Source organism: Heloderma suspectum, chromosome 13, assembly GCF_057233095.1.
Source record: "Heloderma suspectum isolate Gila_16-S chromosome 13, 16-S_ref, whole genome shotgun sequence".
Taxonomy (NCBI): domain Eukaryota; kingdom Metazoa; phylum Chordata; class Lepidosauria; order Squamata; family Helodermatidae; genus Heloderma; species Heloderma suspectum.
The window spans coordinates 20,021,725-20,046,302 of NC_139470.1; the positions used below are offsets into that span (position 1 = coordinate 20,021,725).

The following is a 24,578-nucleotide window of genomic DNA, read 5'->3' on the forward strand; positions in this document are numbered from 1 at the left end:
CGATTTCAGTGGGGCTGTGAATCCATTCTGGGTTTCAGTCCGAACCAGCCAGAACTCTAAAGGAGCTATCCAAGGTGCGGAGCCTATTTGGGGGCTAGGATTCGGTGCCTTGGATAGCTCCTTAGGGTTCTGGGTGTTTCTGGCTGAAACCCAGAATGGATGCACAGCCCCACCGAAATCAGAGCCACCAGCCTCCGCTGGAGGGTGGGGGGATTGTACACAGTGAGATCAGAAGACCATTCAATGCAGAACGTGATAGTCACGTGTGGCCATTCACAGTGCATCTGTTGCCCATAGCACAAACATGCATCTGTTGCCCATAGCACAAACATGCATCTGTTGCCCATAGCACAAACATCCTGGCTCTACATAATCCAATTAACGTAGAACCATTATCCTGATTCAGGCCTCTGGGGATAGAATTAAACGTGTTGATGAATTCTAACTCGGCAGTCTCTCGCTCTAATCTCCCTTTGAAGCTTCTTTGCTCCAGAATGGCCACTTTAAAGCCAGTGACAGGGTGGCAATGAACTTGTCGAGAGATAAAACGTCCTAGCTCCGTTTGACGCTATGGGTCCACGTGTTTATTACAAGTACGCAATGAGATGCATCTCTCTCTCCTTTTTATATCTCTGTGGCCTCCTTACACTTTGTCCTTCCAGCGCTTTCCGGAAGCTCTGAGAGCCTCGTATCATATTATAGAGTTCAAGATTGCCCGGTCTTTGCTTTCGTCTGTAGACAGGATTTCCTGGTTATTTTTGAAGCATGGTTTAGAGTGGTAGCAATGGCTCCGCGGGGATGGGGGGGGGGGGGGCAGTTTATTCTTGCAACGGTTTGCCAAGGTCGTCCTCTCCAGTCAATGTATGCATACATTAAAAAATAGAAACAAAGATAGAAGTTCTTGCACTTGCAAACACAGACCTCTGCGTGCTGGAAAAAGTCAAATGTCAATTATTAGTTTTGTTGTTGTTGTTGAATTGCCTTTCAAATGCTTCCCATGTTAAAAGTGGAAAAATAAACTGTCTGTTATCATCACCATATTGCAGAGCGGCGGAGGCTGATAACCCAGCTTGTGATAACCCTGCAGTGTAGTCCACTATTAATACACCTATATTAACAGGATGGATAGAAGGGGTGGGAACAAGTAGACTGAGTTCTTACCTATTAACTACAACAAAAAAGAGAGCACAGATTTGCATAATGTTTACATTTGGTAATTTATATATACAGCTGCAAATTTAGAAATAGTTGCTAATTGGATGGCCTAATCGGAGCTCGTATTTGCTGCCCACTCCATAAGGTGACTGCCTCGCTCTGCCCAACTGCAGGGCTAGCCCTGTACACAGGTGACATCCGTCTTGGTCCATCTTGAGAGCTGGCAGAATCCAGCATCTCCTTGGCCCTAGCAGGAGCAAACTGACAATTTACTTCTTCATACAGCACATAACTATGGGATTTGCTACCACAAGATGGCCACCAATTTGGATGGCTTTAAAAAGGGATTGGATACATTTATGGAGGACGTCGTCGTGTCGTGTCCAGACCAAACTCCACTCTGCCAAAATGTAGCCACTGCCACACCGCCGAGCTGCGGTTCGATCAGGTGGTAGAAGGATTAGCCGGCGCAATGCACCGTTACCAGGGTACGCCCGATTGTGCAACAATCTCCGAGGAGGCTCCTTCCGTGCACCCCATTTATGGAGAAGGCTATCTATGGCTACTAGTCCTGATGGCTATATGCTACCTCCAGTATCAGAGGCAGTATTGCTTATGCGCACCAGATGCTGGGGAACATGGGTGGGAGGGTGCTGTTGCACTCCTGTCCTGCTTGTGAGTTTGGCCGCTGTGTGAAAACAATGCTGGACTAGATGGACCTTGCTCTGATCCAGCATGGCTTTTTTTGTTCTTATGACAATAAGAACTAAAAATTACTAAAATTCCAATAGAAATGCAGTATTTCTCAGCATAGTGTGGGAGACTGGGACCAGGTGACCAATGCGCTTGCTGTCCAGGTACTGTGGATGGGCAACTTCAAGCCCCTTTCGCCCTCTCCCTTCTTAAGATTATCTTTAAATCAGACATGAACCAAACAGCCCTTCAATAATAAGGGGTCCGTTCAATAGAGGACTATCTTCTATAAAGTAGGATGCATGGCCACCCTAACATGATGGCAACGGCCCTTCCTTGTTGCCTTTCCACCCCACTCCTCACAGCACCTGGTATTCACAGGTACACTCTCTTTGATCCTGGAAATGCCATTTTGGCTAATAGCCATTGAGAGACCTCCTCTCGCCTACTCCTCTTTTTAAGCTATGAAAGCCCGTGCCTATCACATCTTGTGACAGTGAATGCTGTAAGGGAATACATTGTCTGAAGCACGTTTTTCATCTGTGCTCAATTCCAGTCAATTTTATGGAATGATCCCAATTTTATGGAATGATCCCAATTTTAAAGTCAATTTTATGGAATGATCCCAAGTTCTGTTACAAGGGGGGTGGGGGCGCAGAGGAAGAAAATCTCTGTTCACTTTCTCTGTATCATGCCTAATTTGAGGATCTTATGACAACCATGTAAAGTATTATATAAAGTGTTATTATTAGAGCTGTACACAAATAGCCTTTTGAAATTTTCCACCCTATTTTTGAGTAGAGAAAGGGGAGGGGGATTTCACCCAATTTCTCCAGTGGGAGGAGAAAATCTCCCACGATTTCTCACAGGTAGGGCTCGCCACCGGCAAGGGTTGTAGCACCTTTTTTCTGAAGGGTATTTACTTTCTGCACTGCCCCTGCAGCAGCAACTGTATCGGCAGCCTGGCCCCATTTTGCATTCTCCATAATACCCCATACCTAGCATCATTCTGGGGCATTGTGTGGGAGGCAGGGAGTGGGGAGACAGGTAAGACAAACCCCACCCAAAAATGGGGAAGAAAATTTGGAGAAATTCTGTAAAGTGACCATTTCTAAGGGGATAAGAAAAAACTCAGGAGATTGCCAGGAAAAATGGAAGAATTCCAGGACGTTCCTCAGTTCTAGGAAGAATGAACCCATTCTTTAGGGTTCAGCACCTTCCCCAGGATCTTCCAAATGTTACATTTCGGGGGGGGGGGATTGTGGATACATCTTGTCTCTAACGCAGGTACAGAAAGATGATGGTACAATGGAAGACAAGGCACTCCTCAGCCACCTCATAAGTAAGGGAAGCACCCAACCCATGAGAATTTCTCTGAAATCTCTTTGACTTTCTTTTCGAAAGCAATTTTTCTATCAATTTCAATACGAATGGCCAGAAAAAACATGGAGGACATTTTGGGCACAGCACCATTTATTATCACTATATCGCAGAGGGGAAGAAGTGGAATGTTTGATGACCACCACTTGAATGCAGACACATTGACGTCTGCCAGATCCGTGGAAAGTCCCCATAAACCCAGAAACTAAATGGTGTGAATTACTCTACGCCTTTTTTCTCTCTACAGCGGGCACCAAGGCTACTGTTAACTATTATGCAATCAGCAAATGGCTCATAAAAGGCAAGTACCCTTGCACATTCTTAACAGTTCAAGGGTGAGGGATATTCTAGAAGAGGAAGCCTTTGAATGTTTCATTTGTGTCACTCTCCTCCATCTCCAGCTTCTCGTTCTATTTTTGTATCTTAACTCATACATGTGTGGGGCATGCAACAAAGTTTTGCAGCATGGAGAGCCCCTATGCAGTATAACCATTTTGGCTACATAAGGATACGCACTCGAAGAATTTTGCTATTAATATATAGGATTTGAAGAAGACAAATTCCAGATCACTTCATTAAACACTACTTGTGCTGTTGTTCTTAGATGGTCGAAACGTTGCAGGTGATTATGCTGAAGCTAATTTTAACAGGACCCCCGCTCAACTGCTGTTTTTTAGTGAAAGAGCTTCTCAGCTCTACCACACTGACACTGCTTGCCACATAATATATTATTTAAAGTGGCTTTGAAGATGTCCGGCATCGATAAATGATATCCTCTCAGTGCCTCGCTCTGTGTTTTGCGAGGAAATAAAGAGTTCTGTGAGATCTAACACAATCTATCACACGCCACGCACAAATCCATCAGTCGATGGCTTAAATCGTAAGCTGCTTGGGAACAGAAACCTAGCTTTATTGCTTATGAAATTCCATAAAACAACATACACCCAGACGGTGCTGTAAACCAACCAGCTAAAATCTTTTTGACATCGGAATGCTTTTTCTGTCTGCAGCAGAGTTTCACTCGCACCTGACAGCTAGAGGAGAGATACGCAAAATGTTTTCAAGGAATATTTTATTTATTCAAAGTATCGGGTTTTCCTGTGCAGGGGAAACATCTCTTCCTCTCCCAATCTCCCTGTGCCATGAGCACTTCTGCCAAGGCCCTTTTCCAGATGCCTTCTCCAGGTGCTAGGCCTGATGGGCTTAAATCACAGGGCGTAGATTTCGGCTGAACCTTAGGAGAACGTTCTCAACTGCAAGAGCAGTTTGGCAATGGGACCAATTACTTAGAGAGGTAGTGGGCTCTTCCTTGCTGGATGTCCTCAGGCGGAAGCTGGAGAGCAATCTACAGGATGCTCTAGATTGGTTAGATGTGCTGAACTGAGCAGGGGGTTACACTGGATTCGCCTACAAGGACTCTTCCACATCTACAATCCTATGGAGGAAACAGCAATAAAAAGCAAAACACCAGCCTCGATTCCAAGCTTTTAATTGAACATTCCAAAAATCAGCAGAGCATCTGCAGAAACCCCGTCATCAATAGAGGGCAACAGCGCAAGTAACCCTTTGCGTATCAAGTTTGAAGGTTTCCAAGAACGTCAAAAGGCCTGTCTAAGAACAACACGGGGGGGGGGGGGGAGTAATCTAATACTACTCCAGATGTAATACTGACAACACGAGACAGCAGGGGGGAAAGAAACCCAACACTGACAAAAAAATAAACCCCACAGATGGCTTTCTAAGACTCCTAAAAGGTCAAGAGAACTTTGAAGTCCTGCTGAGACAACAAAAGAAGAAAACAGAGCTGGAACCAATGGTCAGAGGGGAGTATTTTTAAACAGCAGCCCCATCTCTGTTTAATAGGATGTCAACATAAGCATGGGCGATGGAGCTGTCCTGGGAGACGGTATCTCTTTAATCACATACCATGGAAAACCATCTATCTTGGATGACAAAGACGCCGATGTCCTCAGTGATGCTGCAGGCAGGTAAAGGGAGGACCAAATGTAGGAGTGCTAAGATTACATTATGATCCCAACACTTGGAACTTTGGGCCGATGTTGCCCATAGGTATGGCTGCTATCATTAAATTCTTTCCCCCTGTGGCTGGCCTCCACATTTCATTGGTAACGTAACAATGGTTGTGCCACAAGGGTAGGCTAGAACACAAGGGTTTATCCTGTGCCAGCTAGCATCAGCGACCTGGATGTCCTGGGAATAGTTGTAGTATCCATGTGTGTTATATGGCAGTTATGACAGCCAGTTATGGGGGAAGCAGATTTGCAGTGGAAAAGACAACAAATGAGCCAGCATTTCAACGAACTGGGGTTTCCTTTGAAATCACTGGTTTCGAGGGATACTTTTTTCCCCAAATAAAGGGCCCACAATCATAGTTTAGCACATCATTGAAAAAAAAAATGGGGACATCCTGTGACTCTTGTCTAACAAAACTCTACTCCCTCCAATCGCTATTTTAGTGCTTATTGCAAATTTGGAGCTGTACGAAAATCAATGGCTTCCGGTAACGTTCGAGATTTGGACGTTTGACTCAAATTTTGTGGGGGGATGCAAGATTTGAAGGGGGGGGGGAGAGAAACTGCCTCCCCTCTTTTGCTTTTTGGTGGGTGGGGTGAAGGCAAATTTCAATAATGGGGTGCCAAGCTCACTGTCATTCCCCGTTCACCTCAATGCTGCTGCCTGCCATGTTTAACATAGATAGCATCCTTCCAATGCTATGAGGATTTCAACAGATCAGCAGCATAGATGAGCCTTGGGGAGAACCAGTGAATTTCAGGGCCCCCCTCAAATTCACCCCACCCCAAAAAGAGCCAACTTGCCACCCTATACTTTCATGGCCTGTGAATGGAGCCGTGAAAGGACAGGAAAAAAATTTGCTGCGACCCTACCTTTCTCTAACAAATTAAATTACTACATCTGGGGATTGGCTCTGCTTCCAATAAAACGGTACAGCCAAGCAGTTACCCAGTGTACAGGATCTGTCCCCATGTGAGCATCAGGAACAGCTCCGGGTTCAAGCAACTTACTTAACACTACAGGGGGCGTTCTAAGAGAAGGGGTCAGACCAGGACAAAAAGGCTGGTTTTACTTCCCAGACAATTGCTCGTAGAGTTTCGGCACGTAGTCGTCCCACTCGGCCTGGTAGCACGTGCCGGCCACGGGGCCCGCCAGCTTGTACTTCTTGCGGAAAGCCGCCACGTGGAAGCTGCCGCGTTTGTCCCCGGAGCGGTTGCAGAGGACGGGCTCGTTGCAGTTGAGTTGCTGAGGCTGCTCGTAGACCAGCCAGACGTAGCGATGGAGCCCTGAAGTGTGCAAGAAAGAAGCAGGCACAGGTTCGGAGGGAAGCCGTCGAGAACTTTCCTCTGCAGCCTCCCCTGTGTTGACCTTTTCAGACTGGAAGCGCCTCCAGGCAGGGACCTGCCCTCTTGTACTCCGCAAAGTGCCACGCGCATCGATGGGGCTGCAGGAATCACCCTCAGTGCAGCCTCCCGAGAAAGGGCCAAGCAGTTCTAGGCATTAAAACCGCACGACTGCAGAGGGAGAGAGTGGTGGCGGCGGCCCGTTCGTAACGGCAAAGGAGCCGTGTGAGCGAGGGGTGCAGAACACTCTCGCCCATACACCCCGAGAAACCACCCAATGATCATTGGTCAGGAAAGCTAGGGGACACTGGGAAGGGGGCACGGTCATCTGGCAAACCCCAGAGGGCCAAATTTGGCCCCTGGGCCTAACGTTCTGGATCCCTGCTGTACAGCATACAACTCTGTAGTGTACGAAGTCAAAGCACTTTAGACACCCAGCGTGGTGTAGTGGTCAGAGTTTTGGGCTGGGACTCGGGAGATCCGGGTTCTAATCCCCACTCGGGCCATGAAGCTCGCTGGGTGACTTTGGGCCAGTCACTGACTCTCAGCCTAACCTACCTCACAGGGTTGCTGTGAGGATAAAACGTGAGGAGAAGGGTCATGTAAGCCTCCTTGGGTTCATTGCCAGATGAAAAAAGGCAGGATATAAATGGAATAATAAATAAACAAACTCGTAACCCTTCTGTATTTCCCCACCCCTTCTTCTGTCTTTTTTTCTTTCCATAAAAAAACCTACACCACAAGGCTGCTGTGAGGAAAAAATGGGGAGGATCATGTAAGCCGCCTTGGGTTCCTTCCAAAAGGAAAAATGGAGGGATATAAATGTAGTAAAAAGGTAAAGGTGTCCCCAGCCAGTCGTGTCCGACTCTAGGGTGTGGTGCTCATCCCCGTTTCTAAGCCGAAGAGCCAGCGCTGTCCGAAGACGTTTCCGTGGCCATGTGGCCGGCATGACTGAACACCGAGGTGCACGGAACGTTGTTACCTTTCCTGCCGAAGCGGTACCTCTTTATCTACTTGCAATTCCTTGCTTTCTAACTGCTAGGCTGGCAGAAGCTGGGACTGAAGACGGGAGCTCACTCCGTCACGCAGCACTCGGGTCTCGAACTGCTGTCCTGCCGACCTTCCGGTCTGCAATTCAGCGTCTTAACCACTAAGCCACCGCGGCCCCTATAAATGTAGTACTAATAATAAAAATAAAGGGCACGAACACAGAACCACGCTGCTAATGCATAGCTGCGCCGTTCCAGCTTTTACCACGGGATCCAATTAATAAATTGTTGTTAGGCCTGCTACAGACACCGGTGATTTATTTTATCACCTCATTCAGAGGCACAGAGTTACAGCAACTGTGCAGACCGCTGAAACAGATTTGTTCCACTTTACCAATCCTTTTTCTTTTGGCCCCCCCAGGGCAATCACTCCCCACCCTCTGTGATTGACAGGCCTGGTTTTTGCCTGCGAGGGGCCACTAAACTGAATCAGTGAGTCAACAAACACCCCACAAAGCAGTGGAGCCAGCGACGAGGCCCACAGCGAAAGAAGCTCCATCAGGGCCTCTACCAGGTTGGTTACCTGTTCCTTTAGGAGGCCCAGATCCAACGTAGTCCGACAAGACGCATCCGCTGCTGATATCGTTGCCCTTCATGTTGGTCACCAGGAAGTGGTGCCATTCCCTAATAAAGAAAGAGAAGAGGGTACGTCTCAGCTTCCCTAAACTAAATCTTGTAGCAACACTGAGAATTAGAAAATGCCAGCTTAGGCAAAGTCATGCCAGGGTCAGCTTTGACCAACGGCAACCTTGGAACCTGGCTCTCCAGGGAGATGTCAGCAGGCTTGTAGAAACCCCCAAACTTGCAGAAATACAAACACCTGGGGAGGGGGGAGGGGGAGAGACAGGACTCCTTAGAGAGGGAACTCACAAAAATCCCGCCAAAGGAAATGAGGCGGGTGACTACCAAGAACAAGGCCTTTTGTGAGGTGGCACCCCAGTTGTGGAATGAGCTTCCCAGAAAGGCTCACCTGGCACCTAAATTGTGCTCTTTCTGGGATCAGGTGAAGACCTTTCTATTTTCCCAGGCCTTTTAGTCTTTTAGCATGCAATCCTATCCAGATGCCCTTCAGCCTCTGAACTCGGTGCTCCACCACACTCCCCCCGCTTTGCATTTTTGCTAGACAGGCTTTTTTGCCCATCTAGCTGGGGCTCTGATGAGCGGGAGGGAAGGAGACTGGGGAGGGCGGAAAATTCTTTGTAAGCCGGCCTCCCCAGTCCCCTCCTCTCCCCTAAAACTACCCCTTTCTCTCCTCTCCAAGGACCCTTTTGCAACCTTGGGGAGGCATCTGGCATGGTTCTCTCTGCGGTGGCTGCAAGAGGGAGGGGTTGGGGAGTTCGGACTCCTGGCTGCAATGTTAGAGCATTGTCTCTGACCTTGGATCCAGAAATCGGAAAAATCCTATGGCCCACAGATGCTATCTAAGGATCATCAGATTTCTACCTTAGTCTTTTAGTTCTATTGTTTTAAATCTGTTATTATATTTTTAAATGTTTGCACTGCTGCTAGATTGTATTTTGGTTTGTACTTTTATACAGTAGTTTTGAACTTTGACATTTTATATTGTATTTTATGCTGTATTTTGTGGTCTTAATTGTTGTGAACTGCCCAGAGTGCTTCAGCTATTGGGCAGCATAGAAAGAAAGAAAGAAAGAAAGAAAGAAAGAAAGAAAGAAAGAAAGAATCAAAATAACCCATTGAGGACTATGCCAATGGTAAGGAATCCTGGGAGATGTAGTCCAAAATATCTGGAGGGCACCAGGTTGGGATAGGCTAATCTATAGCACTGCACACACAGAATTCTTCTTCTCCGATGCACCCCGGCATATATGCTCATCGATTTAAATTAGTGCAAAGAGCAAGTCTTGATGCAATCGTGCCAACTGAAAACAGTGCCAAGTTACTCAACGTGCCAACTCTAAAATTTAAAAATTACTAAATCAAATGTGAAAGTTAAAAATCAGAATACAACTACAGGGCCGAACAAACCCATGAAACCGTGACAGAATGGACAGGGAAGATCAGCTCATGCCATTGGTCACAAGGTCACTGCCACATTTCTTTCTTGTAATACCCGATTTGCCTTCTGGACTAAACACAGCATGGACCACTGCATATTAGGGCTGTGCGCTGCCTCGGGCCAAAGCCCAAATAATGAGGCGAAGCGGGCTGATTGAGAGGTGCCTCGTCATGATACAAGGCAGATCAGAACAGCACCGAAGCGCCCCGAAGCGGCTCACTGACGAGGCACCTGGTCCACCTTGGAGATTCATAGCTCTTTTGATGCCTTCTGAGCAGCCTGGACTGGCTGGTGCCAACTTCAGAGAGGTCGGGGCAAAACAGCAGGAGGGAGGGGGGAAGGGGAGAGGAGGCGGAGGTGGAGGAGGGAGTGAGCTTTGGCAATTGGCAACTCTAATTGCCAAATTAGGGCTGAATGTAACCCACTCCGATCAGTGACAGTAGTGGAGGAAGGGGCGGGAGGAATACTGGAGGTAACTTATTGGAGAGATCAGCCTCCATTTGCCCATTTTGAGAGAGGTGGTGTTACTGGAGAGGACTCTGTCTGAATGTTATTTGGCTAGAGGTGTGTGTTCGTCTGCTTCCTTCCCATTCTATTTCTTCTCTTATAGGTTATTTTAAAAACCAAACATTTAGTACTTAGTTTGTTTTTCCTCCCTGGGTCTTAGGGTCAAGCTGCACCTCCAGAAATAATATTAGGAAAACATCACCGTAACTCTAAATCCTTTTTGCATTTTAATGTCCAGGAGCATACAGAGTCTTCTCTAATGTTATTTTCACTGTTTTATCCCGGTATTGCAAAGCACATTTGAATCTACTGAGTAATCTTAACACTACCTTGAGGCTTCTGAGAGCCTGCTTACGGATGCTGGAGAAATCCAAAACAGACTCTAATTCGTCTGGATTGGTCTGTGATTTCCTCAGCTTTTAAACATTTTGTTTACCAAAGCAGCAACTTCCTTATAAATTTAGTACGACTGTGTGTGTGCGCACGCGTAGTGTTGGGCTTACCGGTATGGGTGTTCTTTTTTTCAATTTAAATCCTAGTCTGCTGTAACGTCTTCCACGTTAGCGAACTTCCTGGAATTCCATAAAAGGACTCCATTTCCTCTCATGGATATTCCAGAAAGTTTCCTGGGAGGTTGTCTGCAGAGGGAGAGTGCCCATTGATAGCATTCTTGCCTTTAATCTTATGTACAGTTACCTGAGAGTAACTGTCATTGACATCAGTAGGACTTACCTATGAGTAGACATGCACAGACTTGAGCTGCAAATTAGTTAACCATTCCCAATGCTTCTCTGAGATCCCACTGAACACAGCCATGCTTGCTTCTGAGTAAACACTTTGGCTGTAAGGCTATCTTCTTTTTTGTGAGAGCGCAGGAAGGTCTTGTCTTTCTCAACAAACCTTGTGCTTTACAGCTCCAGTCCTCAAAGTGTTTAGAATCCAGTGTCAGTTCTAACTGCAACAGGATGCCAATCAACATTAAAAGAGGGAGTTCGGCTGAAGTGACTTGTAGATCATATTGAAACTGTGCGTGGCTTCATAAATACACCTGACCCGTTACTTTCCTAGGAGTAAGTGCCATTGAATTCAGTGGGGCTTGCTTCTGAGTAGGCTTGCATAGGAGTGCACTATAGTCTGATTAGAGTAGCAGCCTTAAGATCCCACATCCCCATTTACTTGGAACCTCCCCCTCCCCTTGACGCCAGTGTGGTTTTTATCTATGAGAGGAGGGTTGTCATCCTGAACCCTTGCCTGCTTCTTCTCCCTTTTGCTCAACGGTTTGATGGATGGGGGGGCTATTTTAAAGTGCCTTTTCCCCTCCCTGAATACATTCATCATGCTGAGCTTGGCATGGTCATTTTTAAAAGTTTTTTTTTTTTTTTTTTAAGGAGCTGGTTTAGATAAGGCACTCATGCGTGACTCGGAAGGGCAGCCTCCACTGCCTCCAAATCAGAAAGAAACCGTAAAGGCAATTTGCTTTCAATGAGATTTCCATCCCTCCTTGAAAAGGCAGGCACAGGCAAGCCTGACCCCAGGGATTTAACAATGGAAGGGTGGACCTGAAAATGCGGACCAGATTAAATACAATCCTAATAGCCCTATGGAGGACAGAAGGAAGGGATTTAACAAAATCCTTTGTTGAGCAGTCGACAGCAGTCACTCACACTGACTCCCCTGCTGTTGGCTGTCCCACATAGTGGCTGAGAAAAAAAAATCTTAACACAGAGAACGAGAACAGTAAAACGCATTAGAGAATATATTACGTTGACACAGTGGTGAAACAGAAGATATACCGCTAGATCGGTGACATCAGAAAATGTGAACTGTGACACAACTATAATGGTATACAATGTCATGTGCCCCATCAGGTATGACTACTGTTTTAAAACGACAGGCTAGCTCTTTGCTTTGAGAGTTTTTGTTGAAAAAATCAAATTGCAGCTGCACCTAGCACAAAAACTACAGGGCAGAACTGTCGGAAATTTGGCACATGGACTCCCCTCCATTTGGACCTGAGAGTCCCCCAAATTTCATGTATTTATAATTAAAACAGAAAAAGCTATGGCTGTTTGTGGTTTCCCATGCAAGTCAATGGGAAAACGTCAATTTCGATGTCCTAATCTCGCTTCCGATTCGGATCCAGGGTGAAGTGGATGGGGTCCGAATTGGCCCAAAGCGAAGTGGAGCCGCTTCAGAAGGTCCAAATCAGCATCTGAAGCGAAGCGAGGGATCCATGTACAAGGTCCAAGCGAAGCCCTACTGTATATGATTCAAACTGTCCCTGCTCCTCTCACCTGAACTTTGGGTTTTTCCTGCTAGGTGCATCAGGATCAGTAAGAACCAAGGTGTAGAGTTTCTCGGGGTCGCAGTCATCCCACTCAATGTTTGTTGGGCGATTCTTAACCTGCCAAAGCAAAATTGCAAGACATCCGTCATAATCCAGAAAAAAAGAACACCAGAGCACTCACTATCATCCATCTACAAGAGAAAAACATGTCTTCACCAACTAGAATACCAACTTTTTCAGCCAGCACAGCACCTGTGCCTTCAGCAGCTGCCTGAGGAGCAGAAATTTAAAAGATGAAGAGGTAAAGTTTTTTTCCATCAATTCATATGCGTGCAGAGAAAAACACTAGGAGTAGACATACATAGGCTTGCACTGTAAGAGCGCAATCCTATGCATGTTTAGACAGAAAAAAAAAGTCCTACAACTCCTAGCGTTCTCCAGCCAGCACAGACTTTTTTTCTGTCTAAACATGCATAGGATTGCACCCTAACTTACTTATTTCCACAGAACAGCAACGGTCCCGGTTTGGTCCAGCGTTTTGACAAATGCAGTCTGTTGGCAATATGCCCAGCTGCACTTCTACAAATGTTGGAAGAGCAGAAGTGTGACAACAGCCCACTGCCCCGCTTCAAAATTTAAATTTGCTCTTAAATCCATTTAAGCCTTAAGTAGCCACAATGAAGCCATTTTTTCACTGTGGTGAAAAATGGAAAAATACAGCTCTGCTTTCTGTGCCAGAGGCTATCCTCTGTCTTCTTTTGATGCAAACACAGCCTTGTATTTAACAGCTCTCCTGGTCGCTACAGGCGAGCGAGAATTCCATGCAGGCAATTCTATGCACTGCTTTGCCCCTCCTCCACCAGCCTGCTTAGTTTCTGTGCCAGCTGCAGAGGAAGGACAGTCTCTTCCTCCATGCCCATTATAGAAGTGCAGTAGGCCGATGGAGAAGAGATGGATCACTCCATTCCCTGCCACTCCATGGGTTTTTAAAAACTAGCCTTCGAAGACCACTTGTAGCCTGTGTTTCCACGCTGGCTGCAAAAGAGAGGACTTCTCCTCCCCCATGGTTAGCACAGAGACACAGGTTACTATTCTTGTAGCAGGCTAGCAAAAATGTTTGCAAGCTAGTAATTTATTTACAAGACTCTGCAAACCTGGACACTAGCAGCTGTGCTGTCTGTTGAACCTTAATAACTGAAGCCATTTTTAACCTACTCTTCTGCCAAAACACCTCCTGGAGCAGGTTTGAAACTCCTGTGATTCCTGTTAACTGTAACTGGATTTCCTATGTAGTGTATGCATTTGTTAATTGAAAAAGTTGTAGTATTTTATATACCCATTAATTACATTGAAAACATGCAATTAAAACTCAATCAAATAATTTTAAAATAATTAATCAAACAAGACAGTTCCTGCCCACATGCTTACAATCTACAAAGGCATAACACAAAGGGAAAAGGGGTGGGGGGGAAGAGGGAAAAAAGCAAATGGTCTTTTGGCAGGGCTGGTGGAATGGCCCCACTTCTCATCAACCTCTACTGCAGCCTGCTGGGTTAGTTGCTGGTGCTTTACGGATTCCTGCATCAGGTTCCACACACTTGTTGGCAGCATAATATCATACAAGACTTATATACTGTCTTTCCTGTCAGGTCTCCTAACAGAGGCCTGCAGCAGGGTGCCAATTTCCCAAACAGTGTAACTGACCAGGAATGAATAACTGATGCAAAATGTTCCTTGTCAATGTCGCAGCCTTATCTTTGCAATTTATTATCTGGGCCGAGGACATTTCTTAGAAGGTTATGGACAGGCTTCAAGGTAGCAGCCAGTACGCCACCATAATGGTTTCACAGGAGAAGGCCTTCAATGTCAAGACGGAGAAGGGGGATTTGCAGTTGGTTTGCTGCCTTGATTACTTACAAAGGAAGGCAATCATGTATGAGTGTTGGGTGAGATGAATTTGATGCAGGCAAATGCATATCCAACAGCACCACCAGGGTTGGATCTTGGGGCCGAAATCCTTTACCCCTCAAATAACCACCCAGAGAGTGGCAGGTGATGGGGACAGCGGTAAACAGGCCCTGTGTCCGCACCCGTGCTGGGCTCACTGGTGCTGATCCTGCCTGTCACAGCATCCTTCCTCATTTTATTTTTTTAAGATTTTATAGTCAGAGGCAGCCATCTGGGCATGTACATGGTTACAGATGCTCAGTTCATTTTATTTTAAATATATATTATCCTGTTCTACAACACAATGGTAGTTAGTCCCAGTTAAGGGCTCAATCCTATGCGTGTTTAGACAGAAAAAGATCCGTCTGAACATGCACAGGGTTCTGCCCTAAAGGTGTTTAGCACCAGGGCAGCAGAAGCAAACCCCATTTTATTTTTGTAGTCATGATGGTGCTATGATTTAAGTGATTTTAAAAAGCAAAACTGCATGGGCTGAGTGTATTTCTGTATTTTCTTCTTTTTAAACCAGGGGTGGTAATCAGTCATGTGCGTGTGTGTGTTTTAGAATCATAGAATCATAGGGTTGGAAGGGGCCTACAAGGCCATCGAGTCCAACCCCCTGCTCAATGCAGGAATCCAAGTCAGAGCATCCCCGACAGATGGCTGTCCAGCCTCATTTTGAAGGCCTCCAGTGTGGGAGAGCCCACCACCTCCCCAGGTAATTGGTTCCATTGTCGTATTGCTCTAACAGTCAGGAAGTTTTTCCTGATGTTCAGCTGGAATCTGGCTTCCTGTAACTTGAGCCCATTATTCCATGTCCTGCACTCTGGGATGATCAAGAAGAGATCCTGGCCTTCCTCTCTGGGACAACCTTTCAAGTACTTGAAGAGTGCTGTCATATCTCCCCTCAGTCTTCTCTTCTCAAGGCTAAACATGCCCAGTCCTTGCAGTCTCTCTTCATAGGGCGTTGTTTCCAGTCCCCTGATCATCTTTGTTGCCCTTTTTTGCTCTAACTTATCAGGACAGTAGAAGCACTTGTAAAGCATAGAATGGCAGTGGGGGAAGAAAAAAAAGATTAGCCATCTGCTTCAGAACTGAAGTATAAAACACATGGCAGTCTAAAGGGGATCCCCAGAAACCCATGAAGTCCAGAGACTAAAATTCCCTATATGCACCTCTGTGCATATCTAAAGCTTGTTTATAGCTTGGAACTGAATGGGGGGGGGGGGGAGAGATCCAGCAGACAGCAACCTCCATGCTGAATTCCAAACCATCTCTCCAGTCTATGAAAGGGGCACATCTAACCCACAGGCCTAGCTCCTGAACTCCAATCTATTAGAAATGGACCAGCTCAGAACAGTCCTGGTCACTGTCTGTACACACACACACACACACACACACGAAGAGGGCTATACTAAATTGTGTGGCAGCAAATGATGAGGCTTTTTTTCGGGTCCTGGGCTTTTCTTATTGTTGATTGTTTAAAATTGTTGAGATATATGTGTCTCTGCGTGCGCGTTGTCTGCTTTTATGTTTGTATGCAAATTTTTAAACTATGTGCAACGTATTTTTAAGGTTTTCAATCTTTGGAAAAAGCCCAGAGAGCTTAAACTATCGGGCGGTATAGAAAAGTAATAAATGAAAACTAACTCCAACGGGGACTCCTCCTTTTTACCAGGGGCACCACTGCTATTTGCCCGCATCAATTTCCCCCTCGCCTTTGGAGCTCCCTTTTTTATTAATTCCCAGCACTTGTATCCTCCCTTTCTTTGCAGCAAAAACAAAACCTCTCTCTTGGTATTTTAATTTCTGGAAGGAAATGGCTGTGTATGTTTGTGTGTGTGTGGGGGGGGAAGGTTTACCCCCCCCCTCCCGTGTTCCCAATCCGAATCGGGGGCCCGCGCGCTTACACAGGAGTAAGTAAAACTTGGCGCGCAGAACTCCACGATGCGCGATTAGGAGAACGTCGGCGTCTGGCCCACCCACACACAGTGCAAAAGGGGGCATTGCGTCCGCTGCAATAGGCGGCTGCGCTCTCGGCCTCCTACACCCAAACCGTCTCTCCCTTTCTCGAAGCCAATCGGGCAGGCGTCTCCCCGGGACTCCAACCGCCGGGCATGGAAGGAGGCGGGACAGATTGGGGCCTGCGTCGCCCATTGCACGTCCCAGGCTCTATTTCAGGAGACGTTATATTTGTAACGGGATTTTTGCAAACGCGCTCCTTTCTTAATAATAATAATAACAGCAGCAATATTAATAATAATAATAATAATAATAATTCCCTAGCGTCCTGTGGGCTGCACAGGAACACACACACACCCCCGTCTGTTTTTGTAGGAGAGGTCAGACGGATGCAAAAGAAAGGGAGCCCATTTCTAAGCGCGCACAAAACGGTCGGGGCGCAGTTCCTCCCCCCTTTCTAACGCACGCCATCCCTTTCCCCTCATCCTTCCAATGCCTACATTCGTCGGCGGGGAGGGAACAGCAGTCTGTACGTGGTCCGCGGCACGACTTATTTGCAAATGCCGGAATGTTTTAATTATGTTATTGGGGGGGGGGGGGACCCAAAGATGCCGTCTCTCTCCCAGAAGCGCGGGCGTGCAGTCGGAAAATGACGATCCCGGGGACGGGTTGTTTCCACTGCACTGATCTGGGGGGGGGGGGGTGTTCCTATTGCGTGATTTGGGGGGGGGCGTGTCGTGCAGAAGCACCCACCAATATCGCATGCGGGGGTTGGGGGCTGGAAAGCATTGCACCCCGCTGCGGGAAAGCGTCGAGGAGGGTCTCGCATTTTGCAAAGCAGGGAAGACGCGCAGTTTGCACGGGGAGGGAGGGCGCGCATTTGGAGTACCTGGGTGGGCGTGAGCACTTTGCCCAGCTCGTCGATCTCCACCGACCCATAGCAGACCCGCAAAGGGTTCGCCGGCTTCTCCTCCACCTCCAGGAGGCTCAGCGAGCCCCCCCAGCCGCCTAGATCCAGCGACATTTTTTGCAAAAGCAAAGCAAACGCACAGGCACGCAGCCGCCCGCGCTTGCAGCTAGCGAGAAACTGAGGCGCGCGCAGGGCCAGGCCGGGGAAATTCGCCGCTGCCGAGTGACACGCGCCTCCTGCAATCAGGCCTTGAGGAACCCGTCCTTCTCACTCTCATTGGCTCTTTGGGGGAGGCGTGGGGGCGGGGGGAATTCGCCCTTGCTGAAGAGGGGTGGTCCTGGAAAGGCTCTGCAGCTCGCCTTAACCTGGGCTCTGTTGCAGAGTCAATTTTCGGCGCGCCCACGAACGAGAGTGCTTCTGACCGCATGCAGAGTGCCCACACCAACCTCCAATAAACACAACCAAACTCCCCCACCCCCCAAAAAAAATATGTATTTGGGTTGAAGCCACCCCTTGGCTTCCAGGGAGAGTTAAGCCCCAGCAGGTCTTTGGGGTAATTCTCGGTCTGTCTTTTTGTACAAGTTACATCTTCTCACGCTGGCTGCTGGTTCCATCATGCTTTATCACGAACTGGGAAGAGCAGGGAACCGCCACCCCCTCCGAAAGGGGGCACTGCTTGAAGTTGATTAATCATATGAGTATTAACCAATCACTAATAGAAGTTCCTTATCAATCATTAATAGAAATTAAGAGCCTCGTGTGGCGCAGAGTGGCAGGTGGCAGTATTGCAACCGAAACTCTCCCCACGACCTGAGTTCGATCCCAGCAGAAGCTGGGTCCCAGGTAGCCGGCTCAGGTCGACTCAGCCTTCCATCCTTCCGAGGTCGGTAAAATGAGTACCCAGCTTGCTGGGGGAAAGGTAGTCATGACTGGGGAAGGCAATGGCAAGCCACCCCGCTATAGTCTGCCATGAAAACGCCAGCGAAAGCGGCGTCCCTCTAGGAGTCAGCAATGACTCGGTGCTTGCACAGGAGGAACCTTTCCTTCAGGGCCGCGGTGGCTTAGCAGTTAAGACGCTGAATTGCAGACCGGAAGGGCAGCAGGTCAGCAGTTCGAGATCCGAGTGCCGCGTGACGGAGTGAGCTCCCGTCTTCAGTCCCAGCTTCTGCCAACCTAACAGTTCGAAAGCAAGAAATTGCAAGTAGATAAAGAGGTACTGCCTCGGCGGGAAAGGTAACAGCGTTCCGTGCACCTCGGTGTTCAGTCATGCCAGCCACATGACCACGGAAGCGTCTTCGGACAGCGCTGGCTCTTCGGCTTAGAAACGGGGATGAGCACCGCACCCTAGAGTCGGACACGACTGGCTGGGGACACCTTTAATAGAAGTTAAGAAAAACCCTGCTGGAACAGCTCCAAGTTCTAGTTAGTCCAGCATTTTGTTGACACAGTGAGAAGGCTGTGAGAAACCCACAAGAACAACCTGCATTTAGTGCTGTGCCGAAAATTTCTCCCACATTTTTTCCTGACCATTCCCATTCAATTTGATAGGGAAAAAAAAAAAAAAGGCTTTCGAAAAGACATTCAAAGGAGGAGAAATTTCGGAGAAATTCCCATGGGTTGGGGTTGGGGTTCTTGTGCTTAACTTACTTGTGAGGTGGCTGAGGAGTGTGCATGAATGTCCTGCCTGTCATTGCATAGTCATCTCTGTGGCAACCTGTAGCCTCCTGGGCTTCCCAGACTTCAGTTAAAGCCGTCATGAGGAAGACATCAGGAGGCCATTCCTCCCATGGGGCTTTTTCAGTTCAGGACGTGCAGGCGGCCTGGGAGGCCGCAGAGCCATGGAAAGACGTGGAATAGAGAGAGAAAACGCGTACGGCCCCCTCGGCCACCTTGCAGTGATAAGGTAAGCTCAAAAATGCCACCAGAAGAAGTTCAAAATTCTGCCTCAGAAAAGTGGAAGCCTCAGCACAGTTGATGGTGTTGCCACTTGCAGGAGCAGTGCAGTAAACCAAAAACCTTTAGGAAGAAAGAAAGAAGCTGTGCTACAACCCCTGCCAATAGTGAGCCCCGTCTGTGATAAACCATTGGAGAATTTCTCCTCCCCTAGGAGAAATTGGGTGAAATTGTCCCCCCAATTTCTCTGCCCACAAATAGGCTGGAGAATTTTGAGAGGCCATTTGCTCACAGCTCTACTGTATTATTATCAACCATCATCATAACATTTATTAGATGCTTTTCTCTAAAAAGAGACTCAAGGCATCTTACAGCAGGGATTAAAACATTTGTTGTTGTTGTTGTTGAGTCGTTAAGTCGTGTCCGACTCTTCCTGATCACATGGACCACAGCACACCAGGCCTTAAAGCAGCTAAACAAAATTTAAAAGGCCAAGACCCACTAAAGCAGTGGGGGGAGCAATCCTCCGGCCCCTAGACAGTGTCAGAAGGGCCATGGGATTCTCCGGACTCCGAAGACAGGGCTCTGACCTTGAAAGGGGGAATCCACGATCAGATCCCTCTCCCCTTCCCCTTTGCAGCCAGGCATGGAAAGAACCACTCTGGCTGCCTGAGGTCCAAAATACGATCTCAGAGAGGGGGAAAAGGGGGCGTTTCTGTGGGCAGGGAGGGAGGGGACTGGAGAGCCCAGGATACGAGCTATCTTGAGGCCTCCTTCCCTCCCTCTCTAGAACACCCGTCTAGCAAAAATGCAGAGCGGGAGAACAGGGAGGTGAAGATTGCCTCTGCTGCACCTTCTTCTCCACATTGGATGATTGTAAGCCTCTGAGTTCGGAAGCTTATGATCATCAATGGCAGAAATAACATTGCGCCCTAAATTAAGAAGCCCCATCATCAAATGTCAAATGTCTATCAAGACTATCAAATGTCTACGGGTAGAGGAAAGTCTTAATTTGGAGCAGAAAAGATTATGACGGTAGCACCAGGCAGACCATTCCAAAGCTGGGGAGCCACCACTGAAAAAGCCCTCTCCTTTGTTGCCGTCCCTCGACCCTCCCACGGAGGAGGCACTCAGATGTTGATGCTATGCACCCCATCCTAAGTGCGACAGCACAATCCTGCCTGTGTTCCCCAGCAACTGGTATACAGAGGCATCCTGCCTCAGTGTTGCAGGTAATATACAGTCATCTTGATTAGTAGCTATTGATAGCCTTCTCCTCCTCCATGAATTTGTCCAATCCCCTTTTAAAGCCACCCAAATTGGTAGCCCTCACTACATCTTGTGGTAGCGAATTCCATAGCTTAACTATGCACTGTGTGAAGAACCATTTCCTTTTATCTGTCCTGAATCTCCCACCAGTTGAGATTAAATCTGCATAAGAATAAAGCCATCACTGTCTTTGTTTCTGCATGGTGCACAGGCAGGGAAACCAGATGCAAAAAAAAAAGAAAAAAAGACAAGGCTCCTGCACTTTTAACAGTTGCATAGAAAGGGGAATTTCAGCAGGTGTCATCTGTGGTGGAACATGGGAAGCGGCGGTATACTGAGTCAGAGAGCACTGGTCCATTTAACCCAGTATTGCCAACACTGACTGGCAGCGGCTCTCCAGTTTCCCTAGTCCTAACTGGAGCTGCCAGGAATTGAACCTGGTACCTTCTGCTGCATACCAAGCAGGTGGTCTACCACTGAGCTTCCCCTGGTGCAGCTAGGGCTGTACCTCAGGGCCAAAGTTCATGGCCCCATAGACCCCCCCCCATGAACATCCAGCAGATGGGGCCTTGGCAAGCAGCACCTAGGGTGACATAAACTTGCTAGGGTCCACCAGGGCACAATCCTATGCATGTTTAGACAGAAAAAAAAGTCCTGCAACTCCCAGCATCTCTCCAGCGAGCCATGCGGGCTGGGGCATGCTGGGAATTGTAGGACTATTCTCTCTCTAAATATGTATAGGACTGCACCTTAAAACAGTTTAAAGTTAGGGGCCTTTGACTGTAGACATGGATCATCGAAGTGAATTGAAAATAGTGCTGAAAATTTCTCCCACATTTTTTCCCGACCATTCTCGTTCAATTTGATGGAAAAGAAATGGCTTTCGAAAAGACATTCAAAGGAGAAGCAATTTTGGAGAAATTCCCATGGGTTGGGTTTGGGGTTCTTGTGCTTACCTTACTTGTGAGGTGGCCGTGGAGTGCACGTGAGTGTCCTGTCATTGCAGTCATCTCTGTGGCAGCCTGTAGCCTCCTGGGCTTCCCACACTTCAGAGAATCATAGAATCATAGAATAGTAGGGTTGGAAGGGGCCTACAAAGCCATCGAGTCCAACCCCCTGCTCAATGCAGGAATCCAAATCAGATTCCTTCAGTTAAAGCCATCATGAGGAGGACCTCAGGAGGCCATTCCTCCCATGGGGCTTTTTCAGTTCAGAAAGTGCAGGAGGCCTGGGAGGCTGCAGAGCCATGGGAAGATGTGTAACAGAGAGAGAAAACGCACACAGCCCCTTCCGCCACCTTGCAGTGATTCGGTAAGCTCGAAAATACCACCAAAAGAAATTCAAAATTCTGCCTCAAAAACGTGGAAGCCTCAACGCAGTGGATGCTGTTGCCACCTACAGAAGTAGTATAATAAACCAAAAACCCTTTGGAAGGAAGGAAGGAAGGAAGGAAGGAAGAAAGAAAGAAAGAAAGAAAGAAAGAAAGAAAGAAAGAAAGAAAGAAAGCAAGCTGTGCTACAACTCCTGCCAATGGTGAGCCCTGTCTGTGAAAACCTGCTGGAGAATTTCTCCTCCCATAGGAGAAATTTGGTGAAATTGTCCTCCTCAGTTTCTCTGCCCACAAATAGGCTGGAGAATTTTGAGAGTCCATTCATGCACAGCTGTAGTTGAAAATGCAAAACCCCTCAGCGTCTTTCTTTCTAATCAGGATTGGCAAACAGGTTTTTGTTGCTTTCTAACCTATGGGGAATATCGAAAAAGTTGGGAAACATGGAGTGGTGGGGAGGGGAGAAGGGAAATGTCAGTTCTGTGCTTCACAACTAAAATAATACAGATGGCCATCTAAATGAGACACCACCACCACTAGACTATTAAGTCCAGGGTCTAAAATTATATAGCTGTCCTGGGTGTGTAACTTGTCATGAAAACTATATCTGCTGAGATTTCCTCTTCTACACAGCTGCTACAGATGCAGGAAGTCGGTTGTCTTTTTGCATCTTGCCACTCTAGTGGTAGCAAGCACTATCTTGGAAGAGGCATCTCTGATCTTGTCTGATCTCAGAAGCTAAGCAGGGTCAGCCCTGGTTAGTACTTGGAAGGGAGACTGCCTTGGAATCAGGCTTCCTGCATCTTGTAGGCCCCTTCCAACCCTATGATTCTATTACTCCCTCCCCCACCCCCAATTTGTGAGAGGATGAGGAAGAGATGGAATACCTGTTCTAAGAGCCAGTGTAGTGTAGTGGTGAGAGTGACGGACTGGGAGCCGGGAGATCCGGGTTCTAGTCCCCACTTGGCCATGGAAGCTCACTGGGTGACTTTGGGCCAGTCACAGACTCTCAGCCCAACCTACCTCACAGGGTTGTTGTTGTGAGGATACAACGGTGAGGAGGAGGATAATGTAAGCCGCCTTGAGTTCCTTGCGAGAGGGAGAAAGGCGGGGTATAAATGCAATAAATAAATAAATAAAATTCTAATAAGGTGCCTCCTTCCACCTATGGATTTAAAAGTACTTTCATTAAACAATAATTAACATTTTAAACACTGATTCATGGAGGAAGCAATCCTACCGGGATAGTCGACCGCCTATCCAGTGCAGGGCAGGAGAAGCGCAGAGGGGATGATCCCCTCCGCACTTCTCCTGCCCTGCATTCCAGCAAGGCGGAACGGGGGAAGCGGTGTTCAGATGACACATTTCTGAGTTCCCTGCCCTGGAACACCCCTGGGTGTGCCCCGTTTTCACCGCTCCGTGCTCCTCTTCCGAGCACAGGGCTGTTGTATGTTGCCCACAAGGCAGCGCAGGAGGGGGTGAAAGTCGGTTCTCAGGGAACCAACCTATCGTATGGCCATCTAGCCACTGACTAGCGGCCATAGGATTGCATCCTAAGTGTCCTTTAAAAAAAAAAAAAGCAAAATATTTTCATCACTTAACAGGGCGATCCTATGCAGGTTTAATCAAAAGTAAGTACCATTGTATTCAATAGGGATTACTTCCAGGTAAGGGTGTTTAGGAATGCCACCACCTTCCATTGGATACAATAGGGCTTATTTTTGAATAGATACAAACAGACTTTTCTGTTAATCTATGAAAGCTGAAATCCTAGGCACTTACTTGAGACTCACGTTCCATTGAACTCACTGGGATTTACTTCCTAGTAGATGTGCATAGGATTGAATTAAATGGGCCTTACTTCCAGGTACGTGTGAATAGGATTTCAGCCTTATGATGCTGGGGACCAAACCTGGAACCTTTCGTATACGAAGTATGCACTGTTCCACTTATCTACAACCCTTTCCCCAAGCTGTCTCATTGGCTCTTGATGGTCCCACATACATGTTGCTTGCTGGAATTAGATGTTGCCAACTAGTACAGTCCCTTCCACTCCAAAGGGGCGAGGGAGTCCCATTCTGTAGTCCCTCGAGGCTTGCAGGGGGAAGCTGGTAACATCCAATGGCAGATGGACCACAGCAAGAAAAGATAGGACCTTGGATAGCTCCAAGTGGGTCTTGTGCTGGACTTCTCTCCAGCAACAGTAGGAGGATGTTGTCTCAGCAGGGAGCTGAAGCCTTATGTAGGCTGACAAGACCTGTAGTGTGGTCAGCTCCACCCCTCTTGGAGTCACTGCCTGGATTGTTAAAGGGTGCCCACCTGATTTCGTAGCCTGAGACTTCTGCTTTTAGCTACTATATATTTCTTTGGCTGCTTACTTCTTGGAAGTTGTTGTGCACCTCTTCCTCTGTGCTCTCAGCCTGGTTGTTTTATGTTCCCAGGGGAGTTGTGTGATGATGTTTGCCCAGGACTGTGCCAGAACCTCTGTATGTATGTCTGATGCTGACATGTTTGCTTAGCCCATGTTCAGCTTTTGGTTTCTAGAGAGTGTAATCGTTCTTCCGCAAAGGGGAGAAGACCGTTGCTAGGAGGCCTTCCCAAATGCACACCTGGAGAAGTGGGGAGGGACACACCATAGATTAAGCAGATTAAAATGAACTGGCACAACAATGGATTTGTTCTCTAGAACCTGGTGCGGGGCAGCTGTGGCAGGTGCTGCTGCCAGGGGACAGTGGTAGAAAGAAGGCACTGGAGGGGTTCCCAAGTTCAAATGGTGTAGAATCAGTGTTAGCCTGGGACTGC

General features: G+C 47.5%; 1 protein-coding gene across 1 annotated transcript; it reads right to left on the reverse strand.

Moving 5' to 3' along the window:
- Positions 1-4,701: 4,701 nt before the first annotated feature.
- On the reverse strand, positions 4,702-17,466 carry PEBP1 (phosphatidylethanolamine binding protein 1). Its single transcript, XM_084819759.1, has 4 exons — positions 17,267-17,466; positions 12,476-12,585; positions 8,178-8,278; positions 4,702-6,548 (listed from the first exon to the last, which is right to left on the reverse strand). Exons 1-4 carry the CDS (start codon positions 17,399-17,401, stop codon positions 6,331-6,333), a joined length of 564 nt encoding a protein of 187 aa, XP_084675885.1. The 5' UTR covers positions 17,402-17,466; the 3' UTR covers positions 4,702-6,330.
- Positions 17,467-24,578: the final 7,112 nt, after the last annotated feature.